Genomic DNA, 27008 nt, shown 5'->3' with positions numbered 1-27008 from the left:
ACATCACTCTTTCCAATGAACACTCAGGACTGATCTCCTTTAGGATGGACTGGTTGGATCCCCTTGCACTCCAAGAGACTCTCAAGAGTCTTCTCCAACACCACAGTTGAAAAGCATCAATTCTTCAGTGCTCAGCTTTCTTTATAGTCCAAGTCTCACATCCATATATGACTACTGGAAAAACCATAGCCTTGACTAGATGGACCTTTGTTGGCAAAGTAATGTCTCTGCTCTTGAATATGCTGTCTAGGTTGGTCATAGCTTTTATCTAGGTTGGTCATAAGCATCTTTTAATTTCATGGCTGCAGTCACCATCTGCAGTGATTTTGGATCCCCCAAAAATAAAGTCAGCCACTCTTTCCACTGTTTCCCCATCTATTTGCCATGAAATGATGGGACTGGCTGCCATGATCTTCATTTTCTGAATGTTGAGCTTTAAGGCAACTTTTTCACTCTCCTCTTTTACTTTCATCAAGAGGCTTTTTAGTTCCTTTTCACTTTCTGCCATAAGAGTGGTGTCATCTGCATATCTGAGGTTATTGATATTTCTCCCAGCAATCTTGATTCCAGCTTGTGCTTCATCCAGCCCACTGTTTCTCATGATGTACTCTGCTTATAAGTTAAATAAGCAGGGTGATAATATACAGCCTTGACGTACTCCTTTTCCTATTTGGGACCAGGCTGTTGTTCCGTGTCCAGTTCTAACTGTTGCTTCCTGACCTGCATATAGGTTTCTCAAGAGGCAGGTCAGGTGGTCTGGTATTCCCATGTCTTTCAGGATTTTCCACAGTTTATTGTGATCCACACAGTCAAAGGCTTTGGCATAGTCAATAAAGCAAAAGTACATGTTTTTCTGGAATTCTCTTGCTTTTTCCATGATCCAGCAGATGTTGGCAATTTGATCTCTGGTTCCTCTGCCTTTGCTAAAGTCAGCTTGAACATCTGGAAGTTCACAGTTCACATATTGCTGAAGCCTGGCTTGGAGAATTTTGAGCATTACATTACTAGCATGTGAGATGAGTGCAGTTGTGAGGTAGTTTGAGCATTCTTTGCCTTTCTTTGGGATTGGAATGAAAACTGACCTTTTCCAGTCCTGTGGCCACTGCTGAGTTTTCCAAATTTGCTGGCATATTGAGTGCAGCACTTTCATAGCATCATGTTTTAGGATTTGAAATAGCTCAACTGGGATTCCATCACCTCCACTAGCTTTGTTCATAGTGATGTTTTCTAAGGCCCACTTGACATCACATTCCAGGATGTCTGGCTCTAGGTGAGTGATCACACCATCAAGATTATCTGGGTCACGAAGGTCTCTTTTGTATAGTTCTTCTGTGTATTCTTGCCACCTCTTCTTAATATCTTCTGCTTCTGTTAGGTCCAGACCATTTCTGTCCTTTATCGAGCCCATCTTTGCATGAAATGTTCCCTTGGTATCTCTAATTTTCTTGAAGAGATCCCTAGTCTTTCCCATTCTGTTGTTTTCCTCTACTTTGCACTGATCACTGGGGAAGGCTTCCTTATCTCTCCTTGTAATTCTTTGGAACTCGGCATTCAAATGGGTATATCTTTCCTTTTTCCTTGCTTTTCACTTTCTTCTTTTCACAGCTATTTGTAAGGCCTTCTCATTCGGCCATTTTTTTTCTTGGGGATGGTCTTGATCCCTGTCTCCTGTACAGTGTCGCAAACCTCTGTCCATAGTTCATCAAGCACTCTATCAGATCTACACCCTTAAAATCTATTTCTCACATCCACTGTATAATCGTAAAGGATTTGATTTAGGTCATACCTGAATGCTCTAGTGGTTTTCCCTACTTCCTTCAATATAAATCTGAATTTGGCAATATGGAGTTCATGATCTGAGCCACAGTCCATTCCTGGTCTTATTTTTGCTGACTGTATGGAGTTTCTCCATCTTTGGCTGCAAAGAATATAATCAGTCTGATTTCGGTGTTGGCCATCTGGTGATGTCCATGTGTAGAGTCTTCTCTTGTGTTGTTTGAAGAGCGTGTTTGCTATGAGCAGTGCATTCTCTTGGCAGAACTCTATCAGCCTTTGCCCTGCTTCATTCTGTACTCCAAGGCCAAATTTGCCTGTTACTCCACGGTTTTCTTAACTTCCTACTTTTGCGTTCCAGTCCCCTATAATGAAAAGGACATCTTTTTCGGGTATTAGTTCTAAAAGGTCTTGTAGATCTCCGTAGAACCGTTCAACTTCAGCTTCTTCAGCGTTTCTGGTTGGGGCATAGACTTGGATTACCGTGATATTGAATGATTTGCTTTGGAAACAAACAGAGATCGTTTTTGAGTTGTTTTTGAGATTGCATCCAAGTACTGCATTTTGGACTCTTTCGTTGACTATGATGGCTACTCCATTTCTTCTAAGGGATTCTTGCCCACAGTAGTAGATATAATGGTCATCTGAGTTAAATTCACCCATTCTAGTCCATTTTAGTTTGCTAATTCCGAGAATGTCGACATTGACTCTTGCCATCTCCTGTTTGACCACTTCCAATTTGCCTTGTTTCATGGACCTAACATTCCAGGTTCCTATGCACATTGCTCTTTACAGCATCGGACCTTGCTCCTATCATCAGTCACGTCCACAACTGGGTGTTGTTTTTCTTTGGTATTGGGTAATTTTTATTTATTTCCTCATGCTTTACTTTACATTTTTCTTATTCTATAGTCAATATTTATTGTATAAAATCAAGAAACTAAAATTTAAAACATCTGTTCCATTTTTATGGGGCAGAGAAGAAAAACTAAAATTGTATATACCTTTTTAAACCTTCAGTAGGCACCACATATGGTTTCTAGAGGTGCAGAGGTGAATTGTTCAGAGTGCCTGAGAACACAGATGTAAAATCAGAGAAGCAGAGCAGGGGATTAATATGGTCTTGGTGGGAGTCTGTACAGCATACTATGGGGGCTCAGAAGGGAGGTGGGTGATAATACTTAATATTCCATTTTATTCAGCATCTTAGTGTCCTGTGACTAATTGAATTGAGATTTTTCTTAGAGGTTTGTAGTTACTAGAGTGAAATCAGAATTGCCATTCCTATTTTTAAGTCCTGCAAGATCAGTTCATCAGGAACTTACCTGATGAACCAGCTGAATCTAAAAACTTTACCTAATCAACCGTCAAGCTGAGTATGACTTGATTGGCCTCTTGGATATGGAGTGAGGAACAGCTGGTAGGGGGCATGAGTGGCAGCCTTGATTTGTGCTCTGTCTGCTCCCATCCCCCTCACCCCCTCGCCCCCCACCCCGACACACACCCACGTTACAGTATCTTACAGGGCATTTTAAGCAGGAACCCTGGCTTCCGTAGCTGCTCTTTTCTCATGTGAGTGGTAGTAGTGATCAAGTGCTACTATGTCTTATTATAAGGTGTTAAAACAAGGTACCTGTTTTAAGCTTTTTATTTATATTGGCACATTAAACGGGGGAGTCTGGTGGGCTGCTATCTATGGGGTCGCACAGAGTCGGACACAACTGATGCGACTTAGCAGCAGCAGCACATTAAAACACTCAACAGTAATCTTACGTGGTTAGTTTTATGATAATCTCCATTTTATGGATGAGGAAGCTGAGACCTATAGTGGTTAGATAACTTGCTCAAGATTGTACACCTGGTTAAGTAGAGCCAAAATTTGAACCCAGTCAGTATGGCTTTTGAGCCCCATGCCTAACTTCTCCACTACACTGCCTCTTTTATACTTTACAAGGCCAAAAAGGGTGATTAGTACCAAGTGATAGTGTGTTAATGTTTAATTTCAAAGTGATACACTGAGTTTAGCCTCATAACTACATATAAACTTGTAAGTGTGTGAGGTAGCTGGGTAGAGAAGAATAGTACTTATGTTTTGATTGCTAAAGTTGTACTCCACTAGAACATATTTCCAGATTCTAACCTTCTTTACTGTAAAGCCTTGCTTTTTAAGACTTTCTGTGTAGGACTACTTACTTTTAAAAGAACTTAATTTACATGTTACAAAATTTTAAATGGATAGTTTAAGGAGTGCTTCTTTTCTGTTTAGTTCTTATAACCAAGGAATTCACCATATACCTCATTAATAGTAGATCCAGCAAGGGCATTTAATGTATTTTGGATTTTGAATTTGTGTTTAGAAATATATTAATGTGTAAAAGGTAGGTTTGTATATTTATTACCTTATTTTCCAAAAATTTCTGTATATTTATGAAGGATTAGAAATAATTCACATTCTTTTAATAAAATGAAAGAAAGTGTAACAACTTTGGGGTTTAAAATATGCTCGTACCGTCATACTCTTTTCCTCTGTTGTCAGAAAGTTAGATAAAAATTCTAAATTTTACTTTTCAGTGTCATCCATGCTCCATTACCAAGTCCTGTTGACAAAGTAAGTTGCTAATGATTATTTTTTTCCAAACTGATTCAGCTATATTGCTTTTGAAAATGTTTTTGTTTGTTTTAAATATGCTTTACCTAGAAACTTAATTCTCTTTTGTGACAAAATGTAAGAGTGTATTTGGCTGTATAGTTATCTAGTCTGATCTTCAGTAACTAGAGAAAGTACAGTGGATGTTTCTTAGGGAAAAAGCCTTTGTTATCTCAATTAGTGGCTGACTAAACTAGAGTTAGCCGTAGGGAAAAAATGTTAGTTACTACTTTTTATTATGCAATATGTTTCTGCCTAGAAATATTAGTTAAAGCTTTGTGTTTAGATAATTTACTCAAAATATACTTACACGTGGAAATAAAACAGAAGTACAGGCTTACATAAATTGTTCTTTTATTGTCCCTGAAGATCAATTTATTTGATTTGGACAGAAACTTTGCATTAATTAATAATTAGAAAAAATTTTTTCTTTTATTTAACAGTGTATTAAACTGTAGATATTCTTGCTAAATAGCAAAAAAAAAAAAGTCATTTGTATCTTTTGTCATTAAAGTGGAGCTATTGGGAGAAATATTTTCCTTTTTTTTTTTCTTTCCATTTGGATAAAGAATGAAAGCCTACCTGAAACTGAAGTTATCTGTTAGATTCCTTTTTTAGAAGTAAGCATGGTTAATCATCAACTTCAGCAATACCAAGAATCATTTTAGAAGTAAATAGTGGCCCTGCTTATTCAGGACTAACTTTAAAAAAATAATAATATCACTTCTTGTCTTCTAGTTAGAATATTAATTTAAAAAATAGACTTTCTGAGCTTAATAAAGAATGATGTTGACATTACTAGTAAGTTAATATACAAGGCTAGGATAGTATTGAAAATGTTACAGCAACCTGTTAGTGCCTTTTTCTTTTTTTTAATAATGCTGTGGTTCTGTATTTCACACCCAGGAGAAAGCCTTTATAGAGGTTATTTCTTCCCATACTCTTGCATTCTAAGCATTTCTGCTGTGACTTGTAATGTTTGAACACCATTATTTCTCATCTTTTTCTTCTTAAAACCTATGTATCATTAAAAGGAAAAAAAAAAAGATAAACCATTTTTCATTGCTTCTGGCCATTGGACGAAGTATTGTATTTCTTGTCCTGCTTTCTCCCCCACACCCCCCACGTACAAATATCATTTTGAAGATGGCTTCTTCTAAATGAATTGTGACTTGTTAACATATTAAAGAACTATTTAACAGTGTATCTTAAAGGAAAAAATGTAGATCTGTTGATTTAATAAGTATTATTTCTGGGTAAAGAAAAAGCTATATTGCCTTTGTGCTGTAAGTTTGTGATTTGGTTTATCAAAGATTGTTTTCCTTGATAGCACTTGTCGTACCATCCTGGTTGTAAATCTCAAACTGATCACTATAATACAATACCATCTCTAGGTTTTAGACACGGAGCAGAAATATTTTGAAAACTAAAGGAAATCAATTTGAAAAATAATAACTTATTTTGCATGTTTCACTAAATAGGCATTTCAAGGACTTGGTTTGGCTTTAGTATCTTCTGCAAATATTTTGTGTGACTTTTGATGGTATGTCCTTTTGTTTCTAGGTTGCTGCTAACACTCCAAGTATGTACTCTCAGGAACTATTCCAGCTTTCTCAGTATCTTCAGGTAAAGTAAATCTTGAGATTTCTTTGTCTTTAAAAGCAGAGCTTAAACATGGGCTATAGAAATATTGGCTACATACAAATACAAAGGAAATACCTTTTCAAAGTAAAATAAGCAATTAAAAATAGTTTTTATTAAAAAAATAGGATTTAAAAAGTCAGAATTGTTAAGTCTGGCGAAGATAAGGTTCTGTACAAGAGAAGTTTTTTTTCCATCAAATATGGAGAAGTTCCACAGTGTTTCTTTATCCAAAGGTGAGTTTTAAATAAAATTAAACCTGGAGAGATTTTGGATGCTATTTATAGCTATAATAGCAAATAATATGAACCATTAATATGTTAACTGGGTTTCCCTGGTGGCTAAGATAGTAAAGAATCCGCCTGCAGTGCAAGAGACTTGGGTTTGATCGCTGGGTTGAAAAGATCCCCTGGAGGAGGGCATGGCAACCCACTCTAGTATTCTTGTCTGGAGAATCCCCATGGACAGAGGAGCCTGACGGGCTGCAGTCCATGGGGTTGCAAAGAGTTGGACCTGACTGAGCAACTCAGCGCACAAAATATTAACCATTAATAGCAAATATATAGCGCTTACTATATGCCACACTCTAGTCAAGCACTTTACCTATATTAATTCACTTAATCTTTACAAAAATCCTATAAAATACATATTTTATGCCCATTTTTATAGATGGACTTACTGAGGGACAGGAAGTTTAAATAATTTGCACAATATCACATACCTAGTATGTTAGTGAGCTGGGACTTGAACAAAGACAAGTCAGACCTCAGAGTCTCTGCCCGTAAATACTGTTGTATGCTGCTCAGGCTGTAGAAAGATTTCTTGACGGGACAGATACTTACTGTAGAATGGGCTGCTGAAGAAGTTAATACTTAGAGAAATCTCGAGAAAAAATATAAGTGATTATTATTTCCTTTTTTTCTTTCTTTCTGATTTTGGTAGATTTCAACTGGATTATGGTTCTATATCTATAGAACCATGTATATATATAGATGTATGTCTATAGAGCATATCTATATATGCCCTTAATATCTGAAGAGCATATCATAGGGAGCATGATTAAGGAAAACTCCGGATCAGGAGTTTAGAGATTGAGGTTTGTATCTTGATGTAGACTAAATTAGTTCTGTGACCTTGGGTGATTCATTTTACATATGTATATCTTCAGTTGCCTTTTGTTTAAAATGATAAGACCAAACCAGTGACCCTGGATCCCTCCATTATTTTATAGATCAATCACTAAGAGCAGTCCTACTGCAGTTAAAAATGTACACATATGTGAAAACTGTCAGTGTATTAATCAGATCTTGTCTTCCCTTGGAGCATAATGTAGTGGTGAATTGAAAAGCGGTTTCACACACTTTCAGGTTAGAGAACATAGACTCTGTCCAGAATTCCCTGGATTTGATCCGTGGCTTTAACTTTGGACCTGTTGGGAAAGTTGTTTAACTCTTGTGTGCCTCACTTTCCTCATCTATGATATATGTATAGTAGCACTTACATCACAAAATTGTAAAGAATAAATGAATTAAAACAGGGAATTCCCTGGGAGTCCAGTGGTTAGAACTCAGTGCTTTCACTGCTAAGGGCCCAAGTTTGATCCCTAGTCGGGGAACTAAGATCCTCTAAGCCAAGTGGTGTGGCCAAAAGGAAAACAAACAAACAAACAAACATGTAAAGCACTTAGAACAATGTCTGACATGTAGAACATATGCTATAAATGTTGGTAGTTGTTTACCATTCAGTAAGAAGTCACATTAATTGACCTAGCTCTCTCTTATTTTTTTGAGGTAGAAGACATTTTTTTTTTCACTTTCTTACCTCTTTTGTTATTTTATTTTTATTTGGAGGATAATTGCTTTACAGTATTGTGTTGGTTTCTGCTGTACAACAACTTGAATCAGCCATATGTATATATAACACTCCTCTCTTGAGCTTCCCTCCCGACCCCAGCCACCCACCCACCCACTTAATTCCTGTCCTATCGGTTGTCACAGAGCACCAGACTGGGCCTTAGCAGCTTCCCACTAGCTCTCTGTTTTTACATGATAATGTATATATTTCAGTGCTGCTCTCTCAATTCACCCCACCCTCTCCTTCCCTCAGTGTCTACAAGTTTATTCTCTATGTCTTGAGGTAGGAGAAACTTTGAGATCAATCTGTTCTAACCTTTCATTTTTCATATGAGGAATATGGGGCTTCTATGGGATTTCCCAGGGCTATGTACTGTAGTTACTAGTCATTGTCAACTGTGAATCTAATGCTCTCATTCTAGCTCTCATTTCTACCTTCTTATCAGTTCTTTGAATATTCATAGTGGCATAATCTTTCACTGTTCTTTTTCTAATTCTTTGAGAGAAAATTATACTGGCTTGTCTTTTCTGTATACATCTCTTGAAATTGCTGAAGTTCTAATATAAGTTGAATAAGTTAAACCTTTTGAATAAAAACTGAAATGGATACATTTCATGTCTCAGAACTAATCAACCATTCCTGGAAGTGTTAGATATCTGTTAGGATGTGGTTCATGGAGTTATGAAACGCTAAATGGAATTGAGTGAAAAAGGTTAAATTACACCATCTAGTGGAAGTAGTGGTTGTTTGCTGGGTTTTTGTTTTTGTTTTTAAGTAAAACTTTTTGTATCATTAGTGCAATTTCCTGGTTATTAGGCATGTTTTAGAAGCTTAAAATAAACTTGGCACCTAGTCACTTTTAAGTGTAAGCTGTATTTTAATGTGGATTCTGAGGTGGTATGACTTTTATTAGATTCCTTCATCTGTACTTTCAGAGATATTAAAAAGCAGTTCCTTTAACTCTGATTAGACCAGATTTTCCCTAATCGTTATTTATCAAGGATATGGAGAGCAATAAATGCATGCTTTAAACCTCAAGTGCTATGTTTGAAGTATACACTTCTCAGTTGACGTAGCTCCGAGGTCTTAGTAATTCTTCTTCTTTGGATAATGACAGGAATAGAAGAAAGTGAAATTTAAAGTTTTGCCAGAACCTCAACTGAATGCTGTGTGAGCATTTTCACCTTGACTTGCAGTAAAGGAGACCTTAACAGCTATCAAATGTTAACAAGTGACCTAGAGATAAGGCTTTGCTTGCCAGTGTCTTTCTCTGGAACAATATTCCTTTGGAGCTACCAAATAGTTATTTAACTCATTGACTCCCAATTACATGGAATTAACACTTGGCCTCGTACTTATGTTTGACATGTTCATCTGTGGCTAAGTGTTGTATGGTCACAGAGAGATTTAGAACACCTGAAAGTGGAGTAGACTGTGAGGATAAAATAGTCTGTCTTTTTAAGTATATATAACATATAAATTTTTTTAAAGGAAAAATGAAAAGATACTTCTTTTTTAGATGTCATACTCATGTGGCTAAGCCATTATGAAGTATTTTTGCTGTTCTCTCTCTATATATGTGTCAGACACACACACACACACACTTAAAAAAAAGTATATATTTATAGAATGCAGACTTATATCATTTGTTGGATTTTTCTATTCTAGGTTTTGTTCTTTTTTTTTTAATCTGCCTCTTTTTTTTTTTTTTAACGTATTTTGCTTTACAATACTGTATTGGTTTTGCCATATATCAGCATGAATCCGCCATGGGTGTACACGTGTTCCCAGTCCTGAACCCCCTTCCCCATACCATCTCTCTGGGTCATCCCAGTGCACCAGCCTCAAACATCCTGTATTCTGCATCGAACCTAGACTGGCAATTCGTTTCTTATCTGATATTATACATGTTTCAATGCCATTCTCCCAAATCATCCCAACCTTTCCCTCTCCCACAGAGTCCAAAAGGCTGTTCTATACATCTGTGTCTCTTTTGCTGTCTCGCATACAGGGTTATCGTTACCATCTTTCTAGATTCCATATATATGTGTTAGTATAGTGTATTGGTGTTTTTCTTTCTGGCTTACTTCAGTCTGTATAATCAGCTCCAGTTTCATCCACCTCATTAGAACTGATTCAAATATATTCTTTTTAATGGCTGAGTAATACTCCATTGTGTATATGTACCACAGCTTTCTTATCCGTTCATCTGCTGATGGACATCTAGGTTGTTTCCATGTCCTGGCTATTATAAATAGTGCTGTGATGAACATTGAGGTACACGTGTCTCTTTCAGTTCTGGTTTCCTCGGGGTGTATGCCCAGCAGTGGGATTGCTGGCTAATAAGGCAGTTCTATTTGCAGTTTTTTAAGGAATCTCCATACTGTTCTCCATAGTGGCTATACAATAGTGTAGGAGGGTTCCCTTTTCTCTACACCCTCTCCAGCATTTATTGCTTGTAGACTTTTGGATCGCAACCATTCTGACTGGTGTGAAATGGTACTTCATTGTGATTTTGATTTGCATTTCTCTGATAATGAGTGATGTTGAGCATCTTTTCATGTGTTTATTAGCCATCTGTATGTCTTCTTTGGAGAGATGCCTGTTTAGTTCTTTGACCCATTTTTTGATTGGGTCATTTATTTTTCTGGTATTGAGCTGCAGGAGTTGCTTGTGTTTTTTTGAGATTAGTTGTTTGTCAGTTGCTTCATTTGCTATTATTTTCTTCCATTCTGAAGGCTGTCTTTTCACCTTGCTTATAGTTTCCTTTGTTGTGCAGAAGCGTTTAATTTTAATTAGATCCCATTTGTTTATTTTTGCTTTTATTTCCAGTATTCTGGGGGGTGGGTCATAGAGGATCCTGCTGTGATTTATGTCTGAGAGTGTTTTACCTATGTTCTCCTCCAAGAGTTCTATAGTTTCTGGTCTTACATTTAGATCTTTAATCCATTTTGAGTTTATTTTGGTGTATGGTGTTAGAAAGTATTCTAGTTTCATTCTTTTACATGTGGTTGACCAGTTTTCCCAGCACCTCTTGTTAAAGAGATTGTCTTTACTCCATTGTATATTCTTGCCTCCTTTGTCGAAAATAAGGTGTCCATAGGTGTGTGGATTTATCTCTGGGCTTTCTATTTTGTTCCATTGATCTTTATTTCTGTCTTTGTGCCCGTACCATACTGTCTTGATGACTGTGGCTTTGTAGTAGAGCCTGAAGTCAGGCAGGTTGATTCCTCCAGTTCCATTCTTCTTTCTCAAGATTGCTTTGGCTATTCAAGGTTTTTTGTATTTCCATACAGATTGTGAAATTATTTGTTTTAGCTCTGTGAAAAATACCACTGGTAGCTTGATAGGAATTGTATTGAATCTGTAGATTGCTTTGGGTGGTATACTCATTTTCACTATATTGATTCTTCTGATCCATGAACATGGTATATTTCTCCATCTATTAGTTTGATTTCTTCTTTGATTTCTTTCACCAGTGTTTTATAGTTTTCTATATATAGGTCTTTAGTTTCTTTAGGTAGATATATTCCTAAGTATTTTATTCTTTTCGTTGCAATGGTGAATGGAATTGTTTCCTTAATTTCTTTTTCTGCTGCTGCTAAGTCACTTCAGTCGTGTCCGACTCTGTGCGACCCCATAGATGGCAGCCCACCAGGCTCCCCCGTCCCTGGGATCCTCCAGGCAAGAACACTGGAGTGGGTTGCCATTTCCTTCTCCAATGCATGAAAGTGAAAAGTGAAAGTGAAGTCACTCAGTCGTGTCTGACTCTTAGTGACTCCATGGATGGCAGCCTACCAGACTCCTCCATCTGTGGGATTTTCCAGGCAAGAGTACTGGAGTGGGGTGCCATTGCCTTCTCCATTTCTTTTTCAACTTTCTCATTATTAATGTATAGGAATGCAGGGATTTCTGTGTGTTGATTTTATATCCTGCAGCTTTACTATATTCATTGATTAGCTCCAGTAATTTTCTAGTGGAGTCTTTAGGGTTTTCTATGTAGAGGATCATGTCATCTGCAAACAGTGAGAGTTTTACTTCTTTTCCAATTTGGATTCCTTTTATTTCTTTTTCTGCTCTGATTGCTGTGGCCAAAACTTCCAGAACTATGTTGAATAGTAGTGGTGAGGTGGGCACCCTTGCCTTGTTCCTGACTTTAGGGGAAATGCTTTCAGTTTTTCACCATTGAGGATAATGTTTGCTGTGGGTTTGTCGTATATAGCTTTTATTATGTTGAGGTATGTTCCTTCTATTCCTGCTTTCTGGAGAGTTTTTAATCATAAATGGATGTTGAATTTTGTCAAAGGCTTTCTCTGCATCTATTGAGATAATCATATGTCTTTTATTTTTCAATTTATTAATGTGGTAAATTACATTGATTGATTTGCGGATATTGAAGAATCCTTGCATCCCTGGGATAAAGCCCACTTGGTCATGGTGTATGATCTTTTTATGTATTATTGGATTCTGATTGCTAGAATTTTGTTAAGGATTTTTGCATCTATGTTCATCAGTGATATTGGCCTGTAGTTTTCTTTTTTTGTGGCATCTGTGTCAGGTTTTGGTATTAGGGTGATGGTGGCCTCATAGAATGAGTCCGAAAGTTTACCTTCCTCTGCAATTTTCTGGAAGAGTTTGAGGAGGATAGATGTTAGCTCTTCTCTAAATTTTTGGTAGAATTCAGCTGTGAAGCCATCTGGACCTGGGCTTTTGTTTGCTGGAAGATTTCTGATTACAATTTCAATTTCCGTGCTTGTGATGGGTCTGTTAAGATTTTCTATTTCTTCCTGGTTCAGTTTTGGAAAGTTGTAGTTTTCTAAGAATTTGTCCATTTCTTCCACGTTGTCCATTTTATTGGCATATAATTGCTGATAGTAGTCTCTTATGATCCTTTGTATTTCTGTGTTGTCTGTTGTGATCTCTCCATTTTTATTTCTAATTTTATTGATTTGATTTTTCTCTCTGTTTCTTGATGAGTCTGGCTAATGGTTTGTCAATTTTATTTATCCTTTCAAAGAACTACCTTTTCGCTTTGTTGATTTTTGCTATGGTCTCTTTTGTTTCTTTTGCATTTATTTCTGCCCTGATTTTTAAGATTTCTTTCCTTCTACTAACCCTGGGGTTCTCCATTTCTTCCTTTTCTAGTTGCTTTAGGTGTAGAGTTAGGTTATTTATTTGACTTTTTTCTTGTTTCTTGAGGTATGCCTGTATTGCTATGAACTTTCCCCTTAGCGCTGCTTTTACAGTGTCCCACAGGTTTTGGGTTGTTGTGTTTTCATTTTCATTTGTTTCTATGCATATTTTGATTTCTTTTTTTATTTATTCTGTGATTTGTTGGTTATTCAGAAGCGTGTTGTTCAGCCTCCATATGTTGGAACTTTTAATAGTTTTTCTCCTGTAATTGAGATCTAATCTTACTGCATTATGGTCAGAAAAGATGCTTGGAATGATTTCAATTTTTTTGAATTTATCAAGGCTAGATTCATAAATCTAGCCATACCCAGGATGTGATCTATCCTGGAGAAGTTTCTGTGAGCACTTGAGAAAAAGGTGAAATTCATTGTTTGGGGGTGAAATGCCTTATAGATATCAATTAGGTCTAACTGGTCTGTTGTATCATTTAAAGTTTGTGTTTCTTTGTTAATTTTCTGTTTAGTTGATCTGTCCATAGGTGTGAGTGGGGTATTTAAAGTCTCCCACTATTATTGTGTTATTGTTAATTTCCCCTTTCATACTTGTTAGCATTTGTGTTACATATTGCGGTGCTCCTATGTTGGGTGCATATATATTTATAATTGTTATATCTTCTTGGATTGATCTTTTGATCATTATGTAGTGTCCTTCTTTGTCTCTTTTCACAGCCTTTGTTTTAAAGTCTATTTTATCTGATATGAGTATTGCTACTCCTGCTTTCTTTTGGTCTCTATTTGTATGGAATATCTTTTTCCAGCCCTTCACTTTCAGTCTGTATGTGTCCCTTGTTTTGAGGTGGGTCTCTTGTAGACAACATATATAGGGGTCTTGTTTTTGTATCCATTCAGCCAGTCTTTGTCTTTTGGTTGGGGCATTCAGCCCATTTACGTTTAAGGTAATTATTGATAAGTATGATCCCGTTGCCATTTACTTTATTGTTTTGGGTTTGAGTTTATACACCCTTTTTGTGTTTCCTGTCTAGAGAATATCCTTAAGCATTTATTGGAGAGCTGGTTTGGTGGTACTGAATTCTCTCAGCTTTTGCTTGTCTGTAAAGCTTTTGATTTCTCCTTCACATTTGCATGAGATCCTTGCTGGGTACAGTAATCTGGGCTGTAGGTTATTTTCTTTCATCACTTTAAGTATGTCTTGCCATTCCCTCCTGGCCTGAAGAGTTTCTGCTGAAAGATCAGCTGTTATCCCTATGAGAATCCCCTTGTGTGTTATTTGTTTTTCCCTTGCTGCTTTTAATATTTGTTCTTTCTGTTTGATCTTTGTTAATTTGATTAATATGTGTCTTGGGGTGTTTCGCCTTGGATTTATCCTGTTTGGTACTCTCTGGGTTTCTTGGACTTGGGTGATTATTTCCTTCCCCATTTTAGGGAAGGTTTCAACTATTATCTCCTCAAGTATTTTCTCATGGTCTTTCTTAAAAATATGGAACACTTCACGAATTTGCGTGTCATCCTTGCACAGGGGCCATGCTAATCTTCTCTGTATCGTTCCAATTTTAGTATATGTGCTGCCGAAGGAAGCACTAGGTTTTGTTCTTTTAAACTCATTCTTGTGAATTACAATTAAAGAAGCAAAAACAGATGACCTGTTTCCTGTTACAGAGGAAGTTGCAGCGAGAGCACCCCTAACAGCTCTACTTACAGTACAGCTCAACAAATAGGCTAAAATGATCTCTGTGTGTGTGTGTGTGTGTGTGTGCGCGCGTGCACGCGCGCGCGTATGTGCCTGTGCGCACTCAGTTGTGTCCTATTCTTTGCAACTCCATGGACTCTAGCCTGCCAGGCTCCTCTAACCATGGGATTTTCCAGGCAAGGATACTGGAATGGGTTGCCATTTCCTTCTCCAGAGGATCTTCCTGACCCAGGGATTGAATCCGTGTTTCCTGCAGCTTCTGCCTTGTCAGGTGGATTCTTTACCACTGCACCATCTGGGTTAAAATGATGTGGGCTAAATATATTATACTAAGTAGATTTATCAGGTTTGAAAGCAAGATACACTGTAGGATGTGAAACAAGAATGTTTTCAGAATGTGCTAATAATTGATTATTTGTCAAAGGAATTGTGCTGAGGTTATTAGAATTTCTTTTGTGATTTATAATATTAGGAGGCCTTACATCGGGAACAGATGTTGGAACAGAAGTTAGCCACGCTTCAGAGGCTGCTAGCCATTACCCAAGAGGCTTCAGATACCAGTTGGCAGGTATTCCAGTTGCCTTTATACTCATAAAGCGTTTAAGCACAGCTCAGTATCCCTTAGATGGTTATTAAACTGAAACTAAAATTATGTAGCAGACAAAGGCATAGTTATTTCTTAATGAACAAATATTGAAAATTTAGCATTTTTAAGTGAATGTTGGTCAACTTTGTGATTTTTAGGTCTTTTTTTTGGCAGTAGCAAGCTTTTTGATATATGTTATTTTATAACTACTCTGGGATTTTATTTATATTTCATTTTTCTTTAACAGGCTTTAATAGATGAAGATAGACTCTTATCACGGTTAGAGGTTATGGGAAACCAATTGCAAGCGTGCTCCAAAGTAAGTATCCATCTCAAGTACCTAAAGAAAAATGCATTGGTTTTTATGTAGCTTCATTTGTTTGATTGTTATTTTGAATACATTCAAAAACATCTATACATTTTCACCATTTTAAAAATCTTTTACCATTACATGAAATTTCACACATACATGTAAGTAGAAAAAACTGTATATAGTGAATACCCATATAGAATTCTCTTTTTTCCATCATAGTTGATATTTGTTGGAAAAACTGGGTCTTTCACCCTGTACAATTTCCCTCAGTCTGGAATGATACTTAAACCTTCTTGCTCCTCCTCTACACCATAAATTTATACAGTCCATGGAATTCTCCAGGCCAGAATACCAGAGTGGTAGTGAGATATTAGTGATCTTTGATTATCCTTTCCTATATTCATTCTTTGTAATTCTATCTTTCCTTCATTTACTAGAGGCATTACTTCTATAAAGAGAAACTTCTCTCATAAGCCATTTTATTTTCCTAAAGAACATTTTCTTTAGGAAGAAAAGGATGAGTGATTTTTCTCTCTTTATTTACTGGATTTCAAAATGATGTTTTGGCTCCTTTTCATCTACCAAAGAATGACCAATTAAGTATTTTTTTCCTGCATATAAGATTTAAATACATAGCATGGGTTAAACCTGTTTTGTTTTTCTTATTGATTCCTAGTTCTCCCATCTTTGGGAGGCCTTATTCAGGGAACTTCTTCAGGTTGGCACCTGAGTTCTTCTGGTAGTACCCTATCAGACTTGGATAATAGCTTCCTGCTATCATATCAGACAAGGTAGTCCAGACTCATCTTGTACATCTCTTCCCTTAGACTTGGGATCAGCTTTTTCCTCAGGGTACTCTTATTCCTTTTGGCTTAGTTATTGTGTTAAAATGCTTGACACCCTTTAGAAGTTAAGAGATTATTTTTGCCCATAAGTGTAAATATTGTGGCTTTCAGAGAATATGGCAAGTATTAATAGAATAGTTCATTCATTTTGTATACTTGGAGAAATTTTCAGTGAGCTTTGACTTTTTTCTCTTGAAAGTATGAGCTAATATGCTTGTGAGAGCATAATTTACTAATGCAACTTTTATATACAGCTTCAGTTAATACAGAGTTGACATAATTTCTGTTTGGAGGTACCTTAATATAGAACTCAGAGAACATCACAATGTGTTATTTTTTTCAAATGGTAAATGCTTTAAAAAAATAACTATAAATATTTTTAATCCTAGAATCAAACAGAAGATAGTTTACGGAAGGAACTTATAGCGTTACAGGAGGATAAACACAACTATGAGACTACAGCCAAAGAGTCCCTGAGGCGGGTTCTTCAGGAGAAAATTGATGTGGTTAGAAAACTGTCGGAAGTTGAGGTATTTCAACTTAACAGACACTAACCAAGACTATGATTTTACAGTTTTAGCCTAAAAGTGCTAGCATTTCAAGACATTTCAAACTTGGGTATTAGTATGTAGCTAGGAAGTTTTTCCTGTCTTATCTGGTGGGAAGGAACAGTATGCTATTTTCATTTTAGGAGTTCTTAGCATAGCCACATGAGCTCTGATACTTATGGTCCCTAGTCAATGATTAAGGAAATAAAAGCCTAACCAGGGAATTTTACTATTTCCACTTTGGTTAGATTTCAACCTCCACACAATGGACCATGATATGTGCCAGGGAATTGATCTCCTTTCATATAATTTTGTTTTTCTTCCGATTGAGGATAGTCAGTCTTAAGGCAGAGAGCTCCACCACTATTCTTACCTTCCCCCTCCTGCAGAGAGGAGAATTGTGCCTGGAGAGGGTTACTGTTTGCTTCTCCAGGGGATCTTCCCAACCCCAGGATCAAACCTGGGTCTCCCGCATCACAGGCAGATACTTTACCGTCTGAGCCACCAAGGAAGCCCAGTCTCAAAGTGACTGATTCATGGTCAGATCATTAGTATGATGTGCAAAGAAAGAAGAATGCTAATTGTCCTCTAATTTTGTTGATTGTGTGTGCACATTATTAAATGTGCTTTTAAGAAGTGATAGGCTTAAAATATTTTCAAGACCAAAACTCATACCCTGTGACCTTTAAAAAGTATGATTATATGAAGGATCAGCCTCTCCTTCCACGTTTCGTTTTTCCAAGTCCTTTGTATTTTCTGTTTTAGCATGTACCTGAGGTAGATTGAAATTCTTCTGTTACTTAGTTCAACCTTATATAAAGTCAAGAGTAGATTCTGATTTAGAACAGTCCATAGAATTATAGTTTGTATAAATTGAATTTAGAATGTGCATTTATTCTAAATTAATTATCTGTAAACTTGAATTACAGCGAAGTCTTAGTAATACTGAAGATGAATGTACCCATCTGAAAGAAATGAATGAACGGACTCAGGAAGAATTAAGAGAATTAGCCAATAAATATAATGGTGCAGTTAATGAGATTAAAGATTTATCTGATAAATTAAAGGTATGTATTTCTCAAACTGGAAATATAGAAATTAATCATCCCTAACATGCTGGATAGCTTAAGAATTTAGATATTGCTGAATAGTTGTTGATGAATTTATAGTATAAATCAGTTGCCGTTTAACCCAAATCCCATTACCAGTGATAATTAAAACTTTGTAAAAGTTGACATATTTCCTTTGGATGAAAGTAAATAATGAGTTTAAAAATATATTAAATAGATAAGAATCACCAAAACCCAAGATACTCAGACTTTTGGAAAACTAGGGCCTGCTTTTCTTTAAGGTGTCCCAAATTCAGTTAGTGCTGGAGCAAACCTAGAGAGAACTTTCGCGTGATTCCTTCCAGGAGGCCATAGCCTATGCGTGGACTGCAGCTCCCTGTAGCTATAGGATATTTAGGATAAGGACAGACCAGATCACACGTAACGCCGTCTTGGTCATGTAAAATGTTAGAACTGAGTTTGTGAAGACCCGTCTTTATGTAATTCACACCATAGATTGAGTGGCCAGAAGATACCCATTTGTTAATAGAAGACCAGAACATACCTCCCATTCGTGTGAATGGTTAACCTATATAGCTTTAACTATTAGACTTGTTAAAAAGAAGTCATTTAAAAAAGTGCTTGATTCCTTTAGCTAAAAGTAATTTTGTTTAAAATTTCAGAATAAGCTACACTGTAGAACTTAAAAGCTAATTGAAACAATAGTAATTTCAGGGAAAACTATATTTCTATCTTGAAAAATGAGGTTTTCATTTTGACCCTTATAATCTATGTATGTATTGTGTTTGTTTGCTTGCTACAAGTTTTTCTCTCTCAGTTGATACAGAGGGATGACACAGTGCATATCACTTTTGACATCATTTACATGAATAAAAGGAGTCCTGTTTTAGACATCTTAAAACAAGGTCAGATTTTATTAAATAGCTGGATTTTTTTTTTTTCATTTTCAACAGATAGCAGAGGGAAAACAAGAAGAAATCCAACAGAAGGGACAAGCTGAGAAAAAAGAATTACAACATAAGATAGATGAAATGGAAGAAAAAGAACAGGAGCTCCAAGCAAAAATAGAAGCTTTGCAAGCTGATAATGACTTTACCAATGAAAGGCTAACAGCTTTACAAGGTAAGTTAGCTAATCCAGAAATTGATCTGATTTAATTTTTTCTTTCTTTTTATCTGTGAAATATCTTTTTCTTGGACTTTTATTTACAGTACGGTTAGAACATCTTCAAGAGAAAACTCTTAAAGAATGCAGCAGCTTAGGTAGGTGTCACCAGATTTCTTACTTAAAGCTGAATTTTTATCATTAAATTTTTGTTTACTATCTCACATTGTGTACTTGCTTTCTTTAAGAGGGATGTTTTACATATTAGGTGTAAAGTATCTACCCTCTTTCAGAAAATTTCCTTTAAAAATATGCTTGATTGCCACCAGTGGGCACCATTGTGTAGTCTTTGAAATGAATGAAATTTATACATCTGAGATGGTCTGCTTAGAGATATTTAAATAAGAAAAACACATGAACAGCAGAATCCTTTTTCTTTTGAGGTTTATCGAAAGGTTACTAAGCAGTTCTAGGCTTTTCGCTAAGATGATAGAAAATGGCAAGTTGAACCCTTCTTGTAAAAATAAATTTAAACTGTTCAGTCAGTCTTAATGTCAGTAGGAATACAAAATGCCATGGTTACACTTGAGACCAGTTTTAAAGTAATACTTTTTTTGATCAGGCAATGATACACTGTCTTAATCCTAGGGATACAAGTTGATGACTTCTTACCTAAAATAAATGGGAGCACAGAAAAAGGTAGTGTAAAAAACTTAAATATTTTTCTTTTATGATATCCTTTTACTATTTAAGCAGGATAGAGAAGTCAGGGATTTTAGATTTTAAGTGTTTGGCGTGAAAAGCATGCTGTTCATAGACTGTTAAATCCCATCTTTTAAAAGTCAAGCTTCCTTTTATTTTCTATTTCTTAATTCTGTGAGCTATGATTAGATGTCCCTTGTTATATGGAAATTTCAGTTATTGAAATAGTAAGATTTTAATAATGTTCAACTTTAGTGTTGGTTTATATAACCTAGTATAGCTTCCCCTGCCCTCTACTATATTTTCAAAGACGATACCACCATTTTCTTCCATCAAGTACTGCTTTCTGGGGATAATTGGCCCCTGTTTTTTAATATTTGTGCCCTGCCCCCTTCCTGGCCAAGAGTTTACTTAAGAGTCCAAAAAAGAAACAAAAATAGAAAGAAAAAAAAATGTCCAGTGAGTGTTTGGATGTGTCATCGAAACTGCTCTCTTTATCTGTCTGTTTTATCAATCAGAGAAAAGGGAGTCAGTCATGTATGCCATCTGAAAAATTATTTTTTTGTTCTTGATATCTGATCCTTCTTTCTGGATAGCTTGGGTTATCTCTTGCCACAAATGTATAACCACTGTTGGTTTTCCTACTGCAACATGAGTTTTCTACTCAATGGTTTCTATATTCCTGCAGTCATGAAGATTTGTCCTCCCTCCCCATTCATCCAACATTAACTGAGCACCAGCTATATGCCAGATTCTGCATTAGATCCTTAGAGTACAAAATGCATAAAATTATTTTCTGTGTTTACAAATATATGTGCCTCTCAACTCAGTGTTTATATATAGAAGATGCCAAGGTCAGTACCCGAAACTTCATACTAAATAGTTTTTCCATGTATCAGGGGATAACTTTATAATTCTTGGGCGGCATCTAAACTCTGATAAAGTTAGGAAGTGCTTTTTTGGTTTGTTTTGGTTTGGTTGGTTTGTTTTTAATCAGGAAGTGGAATAATAGGCTCAGGTAACCATGTATATGTGAGGTACAAGATCAAGAGCTAATATTCCATGTATAATAAGTCTTGAAATTCAAAAAAGTTTCATCAATCATTATTATGTGACTATTTTATATATGCTTTGTGAAATAACATTGACACTATAAAATTTCAGTTTGAGTTTCAATTTGAGACTTTTTAAAGGTGTAGTTTATGTTCATGCACCATTATTATTAAAGTATATTTAGTAAACATATGTAAAAAGACTTTATCTTCATGTTCTAAAAGCTTCTCATTCTTAAATGAATTTATATTTTCTGTTGTTGTTATTTTGCTCTTTTTTCTCTTTCTGGCATATACACTTCTCATTCAAATCCATCACCCTTTTGACTAGAACATGTATTTGTTGATAAAGCTAGTGTTAATTCAAGCTGGGAGCATTCTATTTCTTTAGTTAATAATCTTTTTATGTACACTGAACCATCATTATGCTATTTAGGGTTGTAAAATTATGGCTTAACAATTTTTTGCCAGTTCTAGTTTATTTAAATGAGAAAAGCTGTAGACAACTCCTTGATTTAAAACTGAATAAAATATTAATATTTTGGATACCTTAGGGTACTCCTGGCTATGATTATTTTTCCCTTGCAGATGTTAGTGCTTAATTGAGTAGTGTGTGAGTGACTAATAGAATATCTTTAAAGAAAAGTGAAAGTGAAGTCGCTCAGTCGTGTCCGACTCTTTGCGACCTGTTGACTGTAGCCCACCAAGCTCCTCTGTCCGTGGGATTCTCCAGGCGAGAATATTGGAGTGGGTTGCTATTTCCTTCTCCAGGGGATCTTCCCGACCCAGGGATCAAACCCAGCTTCCCACATTGCAGGCAGACGCTTTAACCTCTGCACCACCAGGGAAGCCCTGAGTAGTAAGTATCTGGATAAGCACAGAAGCTTCATATTTAGTTACAGAGTAGATTATGGATAAGATGAGTCTATTCTGAATCATTTATGATATAATAAGAGACTGATTATCAAGTATTCAAATATTGTCAAAGTCTGTAGTTATAATATGGTATTAGATATAATTGTAACCAAAATTACTCTTTAAGCAGCAGAGGGAGAACCAAGTTTAGTTGTAAGAGAATATTTCAAACATGTCTGGAGAAGTTAAGATTAATAATACTTCTCCAGTAAACTCATTTTTAAAATTACTTAAATCTAAAGTAGCTGTTATAAGCACAACTTTGTACTATAATTTTTAAAATGTTACCTAGTAAGCATGTTTTGAATATATCTTAGATGGTATTTAGAAAAGTGCTGTTTAATAGAACTATTCTGAGTGCCACATACATAATTTAAAATTTTCTGATAGTCAGATTAAAAATACAATAAGGAATAGCTAAATTTTTAATAATATATTTAATAATATGTTTACTTTAGCCCACTGTATTTAGAATTTTATTTCAATATGTAGTCAACATTAAACTATTACAAATGAGTATTTCACGTTCTTTATTCCTTAGTAAGTTTTTGAGGCCTGCTGCTGCTAAGTCGCTTCAGTCGTGTCCAATTCTGTGCGACCCCATAGACGGCAGCCCACCAGGCTCCCCCGTCCCTGGGATTCGCCAGGCAAGAACACTGGAGTGGGTTGCCATTTCCTATAGATACTTAATTTACGCTGACAACACATCTCAATTCAAACTAGCAACTTTTTTTAAGGGCTCAGTGGTCACATGTGGCTAATGGCTGCTGTACCGGACAACACAGGTCTGAATGAAATACGTAGGTAACCCATGTATAAATAAAACACATTTTGTCTCATGATTCTTATTATGTTTCTGTGGCTACTTTTCTTTGCTTTCCTACAACCCTCTTTAGTATCACAGGACACCATCACCACTCCTCCTGCCCTCACACTTCAGTATCTGATTCGTGACTCCTGGTTTAGATGATCAGTGACATCTTATATAGTCTTGGCAAAGTGAATTCCCTAGGGCTTGATTTCAAGGAATGAAATACTAAAAGTGTCGTGATCCAAATCATTTACATGCACTACCTGAAAGACTTTTCTCTCATGTGTCTTAGGCAATAACCGTTGTGAAAGTCACATGTATATTTATCTTTTATATTAATCTTGCATTTCATCTAAACTAGTATAGTAGATATTTTAATGTAGAATCATATAGTAAGAGATCAGAGTAGGTAAAAAGTTTGATTTTTGGCTTGGTGTGTGATCTCAGGTGGATTGTCCTGCATTAATAAATTTCATCTGAAGTCTTGTGATGCTAGTTTGAAACTCGGTTTCAAATATATTTTATACAGTCCTTTAGTTAGGCTAAAATTTAGTTTTACTGAGTTTTCATATTTAACAGTGATATTGTATAGTTTGAATTTTGAAAATGTTGTCATAGCTTACATAGGAAGTACTTTTTAAATTTCATTTTAGATTTTTTTTTAATTTTTAATTTCTGTTGCAGTTAGGCTTATTTTTTCTTCTTGAGGCTATATTGTATCTCTCTATATTAATAATTTAACTATGCAGCTATACAATTATATAAACTATATATAACTGTGTGTATGTGTATATATATATATAAATAAATACATATATATAAAAGAGCTGGTCTGACTTGGTGACTGAACAACAAATAGAAAAATATACGTTTGCATACCATGTAGCTAGATAAAGGATAATGAGAGATTTAATGATGAATGGTAATAAATAAGAAAGCTGTCAGTATAGATGTCAGAAGAGGTTATCCAGCGATCAGAGTAAGAGATGCCTTTGAAACAAAGTTGAGATGATGAGGTGAGGCCAGGTGGAGAAGAGAAAAGAAGCTTTTACCATCAGTCTGACTCATTGTTTTTGACAGGTTTTTGTGCTTTTACACCTTCAAGATAGTCATCATGTTGGAATGTATTTTTAACTCTTGAACTTCCAATGTCTGTTTGGTAGTTGTGAAAGATATAAATATGTACTTGAAGGATATTATCCAGATTCAGAAGTCGGCTCTTTGAATCAAAGTAATTAAAAATTTACTGTAGGAAAAGGGCTGAAACTTTTATTAGACTGTGTTTGGTTTTGATTCTCTTTACATATTTGGAAGAAAAATGTGTTTAATCTGAGCAAAATAATTTACCAGGATCCTTATTTTAAAATGTACAGGCATTGTTTTTAATCATTTAGGCAGAGGTAAACAATGTAGTGATTTGATAGTATATGAAGTATAAATTAAGTGACTGGAGGAAAGACTACTTGTGAAACAAAAGTGTAAAAATTAAAATATTGTATCATTTTCTTTACAATTTTAAGGCATTATTTTATGGTATTCTTAAAATATTTACTTTTTTGCCTCTTAACTAAGATGAATAACTTTGAATAGGGACTGTTAGGAAACAGTCATCTGAAAACCAATTCAATAAGAAATATAAAAATTTTAAATTAATGGTATTTATTAAGCTCACATGGAAAAAAGATGCATTTTAAAAGTGAGAGAAGCTTTTTAAAGCAATATATGACAATGGTGTTCCTGAACTATTTGGATAGAAACTGCACCTTTAAAAGCTAACCGTTTGGGGTACAAATTAAGATTACATAATTACAGTTTTCACTCATTTAACTCCAAAATATGTCTGCTATTAGATATAGTAAACCTTGATTAACCTTATTCAATTACCCATGTTAGTACAAACGTTTTGATTTTCCTACCTTTGCTGTTGGTTTTCAAAAACAGCAACAAAGACTATATCCTTAAAGGTGTTTCTTTCTTTATTAGAGCACTTGCTTTCAAAGAGTGGCGGGGACTGCACTTTTATTCATCAGTTCATAGAATGCCAAAGTGAGTACAGAGTATTTTTCACATTGATTTTAATTAAGTCAGGGTCTAAATTGAAAAGTGAGAGGAAAATGAAGCTCTCCGTGTGTTTGTTATGGTAGAAGTGCACAAAGGCCATCTTCAGACAGCAGTGACTCTTTACATACTGTCTCTGTTTCCCTCTTGTGAGAAAAGTATTTCTCTTACATTTGCTTTCACAGATGGAGGTGAGCATTTCGTGTTCCTCACACACACACACACAAAGATGAAGTTTCAAGCTTTTTAATTAAAAGTTATTATTGAGTAGCGAATAAAACAATGTCGAGGAACTAAATGTCTGGCTACTTAAGAGACAATAATAACGTTCACCTGTTTTACTGAAGTTCTACTTCTATCACAGTTTCGGATTTTGAGTTCTTAGACAAATTTCTTAAACGATTAAATGATGTCATAAAAATAGTGCTTTCGTTTGGGCATTAGGATAGCAAGAGCTTTCTAAGAGAAGAAGTAGTAATAGATTGTCCTTCAGTGTGACACCTACTGCCTACCCTGGAGAAGTTGTACAAGGCTAATTTTAATAATATTTTAAAGATAGACTGGTTGGCTTTTGAGGTGATCTATACCTCTGCTGAATTCTGAATAAAACAATTGTGAAATCCCTCTTACTTGAAAATCATGTGACTGCTTAAATCTGTAACAATCACAAAGTTGTCTTAGTTTCTTAGTAATAATTACAGGTCACTATATGTAGTAAAAATTTATTGATGAAATTTATACTTTTTCCTATCAGACATACACTTTGTCAGACTCTTTTTTTTCTTTCTGTTTGCTCTCTCTCTTTGAAAGGAGTGGTTTTCCAAATATTTCTGAATTCAGTTGATGGGTGTGCATGCATGTATGGTTACTCTCCCACCCTCTGTTCCCACATAGCCAATCTGAAGAGCATTCATGGATTGTAAGAGTCACACCTGGTAATTATAGCAGGCACAAATTCAACAGATCAAATATTACACTCCTTAGAGTTGCTTTAAGGAAACCTGAAATTTCATTGAATTGTTTTAGAAGAACTGTGTTTGTCCATTTTAGAGATTATAATATTGAATGTAAGCTTAATACTACTTTGAGCCAGGTTTTGTAATAAATGTGGTATATTTCTTTGTTCTTTAACAGTTTTTTGATGAAGCGAAGATTAGTGCATCTTTTTGTTACCTTCTGATTACTAAATCTCACTTTTATAGGCAGTTGATACAAGGATTTGGGCAAAATAATTGGTACCCACTGAAACCAACTAAAAGTAGAATATATGATCTAAAATATGAATCTTTAGGAAGATTTTATACTTAATTTTGTTACATGTGACCATTTAAAAATATTTTTATTTTCAACTTTTGGGATTCGTATTTGAACCTAAACAAATAAGAGCAGAGAATTATCAAAATAATGTTTACTAAGCTACAGTTGGCAAAACAATTTAAAGTATTATTATAAAATGTATAAAATGTGTAGCTTTAATTTTAACACAGAGCATTGTTCTTTTTAAAGAAAGAAAAAGATGTTTGGATATTTTTTATTGAGTCATAGTTACAGAGATAAACATTCAGAGATTAAACAGAAGTTATATAAATTCTGGATTGCAGCTATCCCTTCCGTGGGGATATCAGCCAATAAGGTTATGTTTACAAGGAGTAAGTAATGGCATGGGAAAGTGCTGAATGTGGTAGGTACATAGAGGGGAAAATGAAAATATAAAATCCTGTTTTTGTGGACAAAGAATGAACCAAAGAACAGAAAAAATAAAATACAAGCATTCCTAGACATTTGAATCCACTGAGTTCTTAAGTATCTAAGAAGTGTGGGTTGTGAGTTCAGCTAGTTAGGGGTATAGCTTGTTATCTGAATCCATTTGGTTTCTGAGCTTCCATGGCAAGTAGCAAGAATTTGATTAATGAGGATGCCTGTGGTACCTCAGATTTTCCAAATCTGTTTGGCTCCTTAAATTTGGATAGCTGGAGCTGGAGTAGTAAGGGTCACCTCTGGTTTGATTTGTTCTCATTTCCATTATGTTTTGACATTTTTATTGTTTGATGACAAGATGCCATTGTAGAAATTATTGTGCCATAATAAGTATTATGGCAAGCAAAGCAAATTCAGCAAAAATCTTACTGAAGTGAACTTGTGAAACAATTTTGTATGATTTTTTTTTTACAAGCACACATAACCTTTTTTGCCATTATTTTCTTTAATAGGCATCTTGAACTGATTTATAGTCTTGAACAAGAAGCATT

At 35.4% G+C, this 27008-nt stretch overlaps 1 protein-coding gene and 1 non-coding gene across 51 annotated transcripts in view; one reads left to right on the top strand and one right to left on the bottom strand.

The window, feature by feature from the left end:
- The window catches only part of SLMAP (sarcolemma associated protein), a 157103-nt gene that overhangs the window by 85673 nt on the left and 44422 nt on the right, over positions 1-27008 (top strand). For 8 of the 50 annotated variants that reach the window (XM_069560600.1, XM_069560603.1, XM_069560570.1 and 5 more), the window contains exons 5-13: positions 4345-4381; positions 5984-6046; positions 15228-15323; positions 15589-15660; positions 16889-17029; positions 17977-18114; positions 19071-19239; positions 19870-19920; positions 24685-24747. In XM_069560600.1, the coding sequence (XP_069416701.1) occupies positions 4345-4381; positions 5984-6046; positions 15228-15323; positions 15589-15660; positions 16889-17029; positions 17977-18114; positions 19071-19239; positions 19870-19920; positions 24685-24747 (830 nt within the window). Of the gene's footprint in view, positions 1-4344; positions 4382-5983; positions 6047-15227; positions 15324-15588; positions 15661-16888; positions 17030-17976; positions 18115-19070; positions 19240-19328; positions 19380-19869; positions 19921-24684; positions 24748-27008 lie in introns of all 50 variants that reach the window. The other 42 variants (XM_069560611.1, XM_069560614.1, XM_069560586.1 and 39 more) reach the window with 7 other exon arrangements.
- LOC138424935 (U6 spliceosomal RNA) lies at positions 14540-14646 on the bottom strand. Its single transcript, XR_011251030.1, has one exon. It is a non-coding gene; the product is annotated as a U6 spliceosomal RNA (small nuclear RNA).

Source organism: Ovis canadensis, chromosome 19, assembly GCF_042477335.2.
Source record: "Ovis canadensis isolate MfBH-ARS-UI-01 breed Bighorn chromosome 19, ARS-UI_OviCan_v2, whole genome shotgun sequence".
Taxonomy (NCBI): Eukaryota; Metazoa; Chordata; class Mammalia; order Artiodactyla; family Bovidae; genus Ovis; species Ovis canadensis.
Note: the sequence above shows the minus strand (reverse complement) of the source record. Positions and strands in the feature narration are given on the sequence as shown.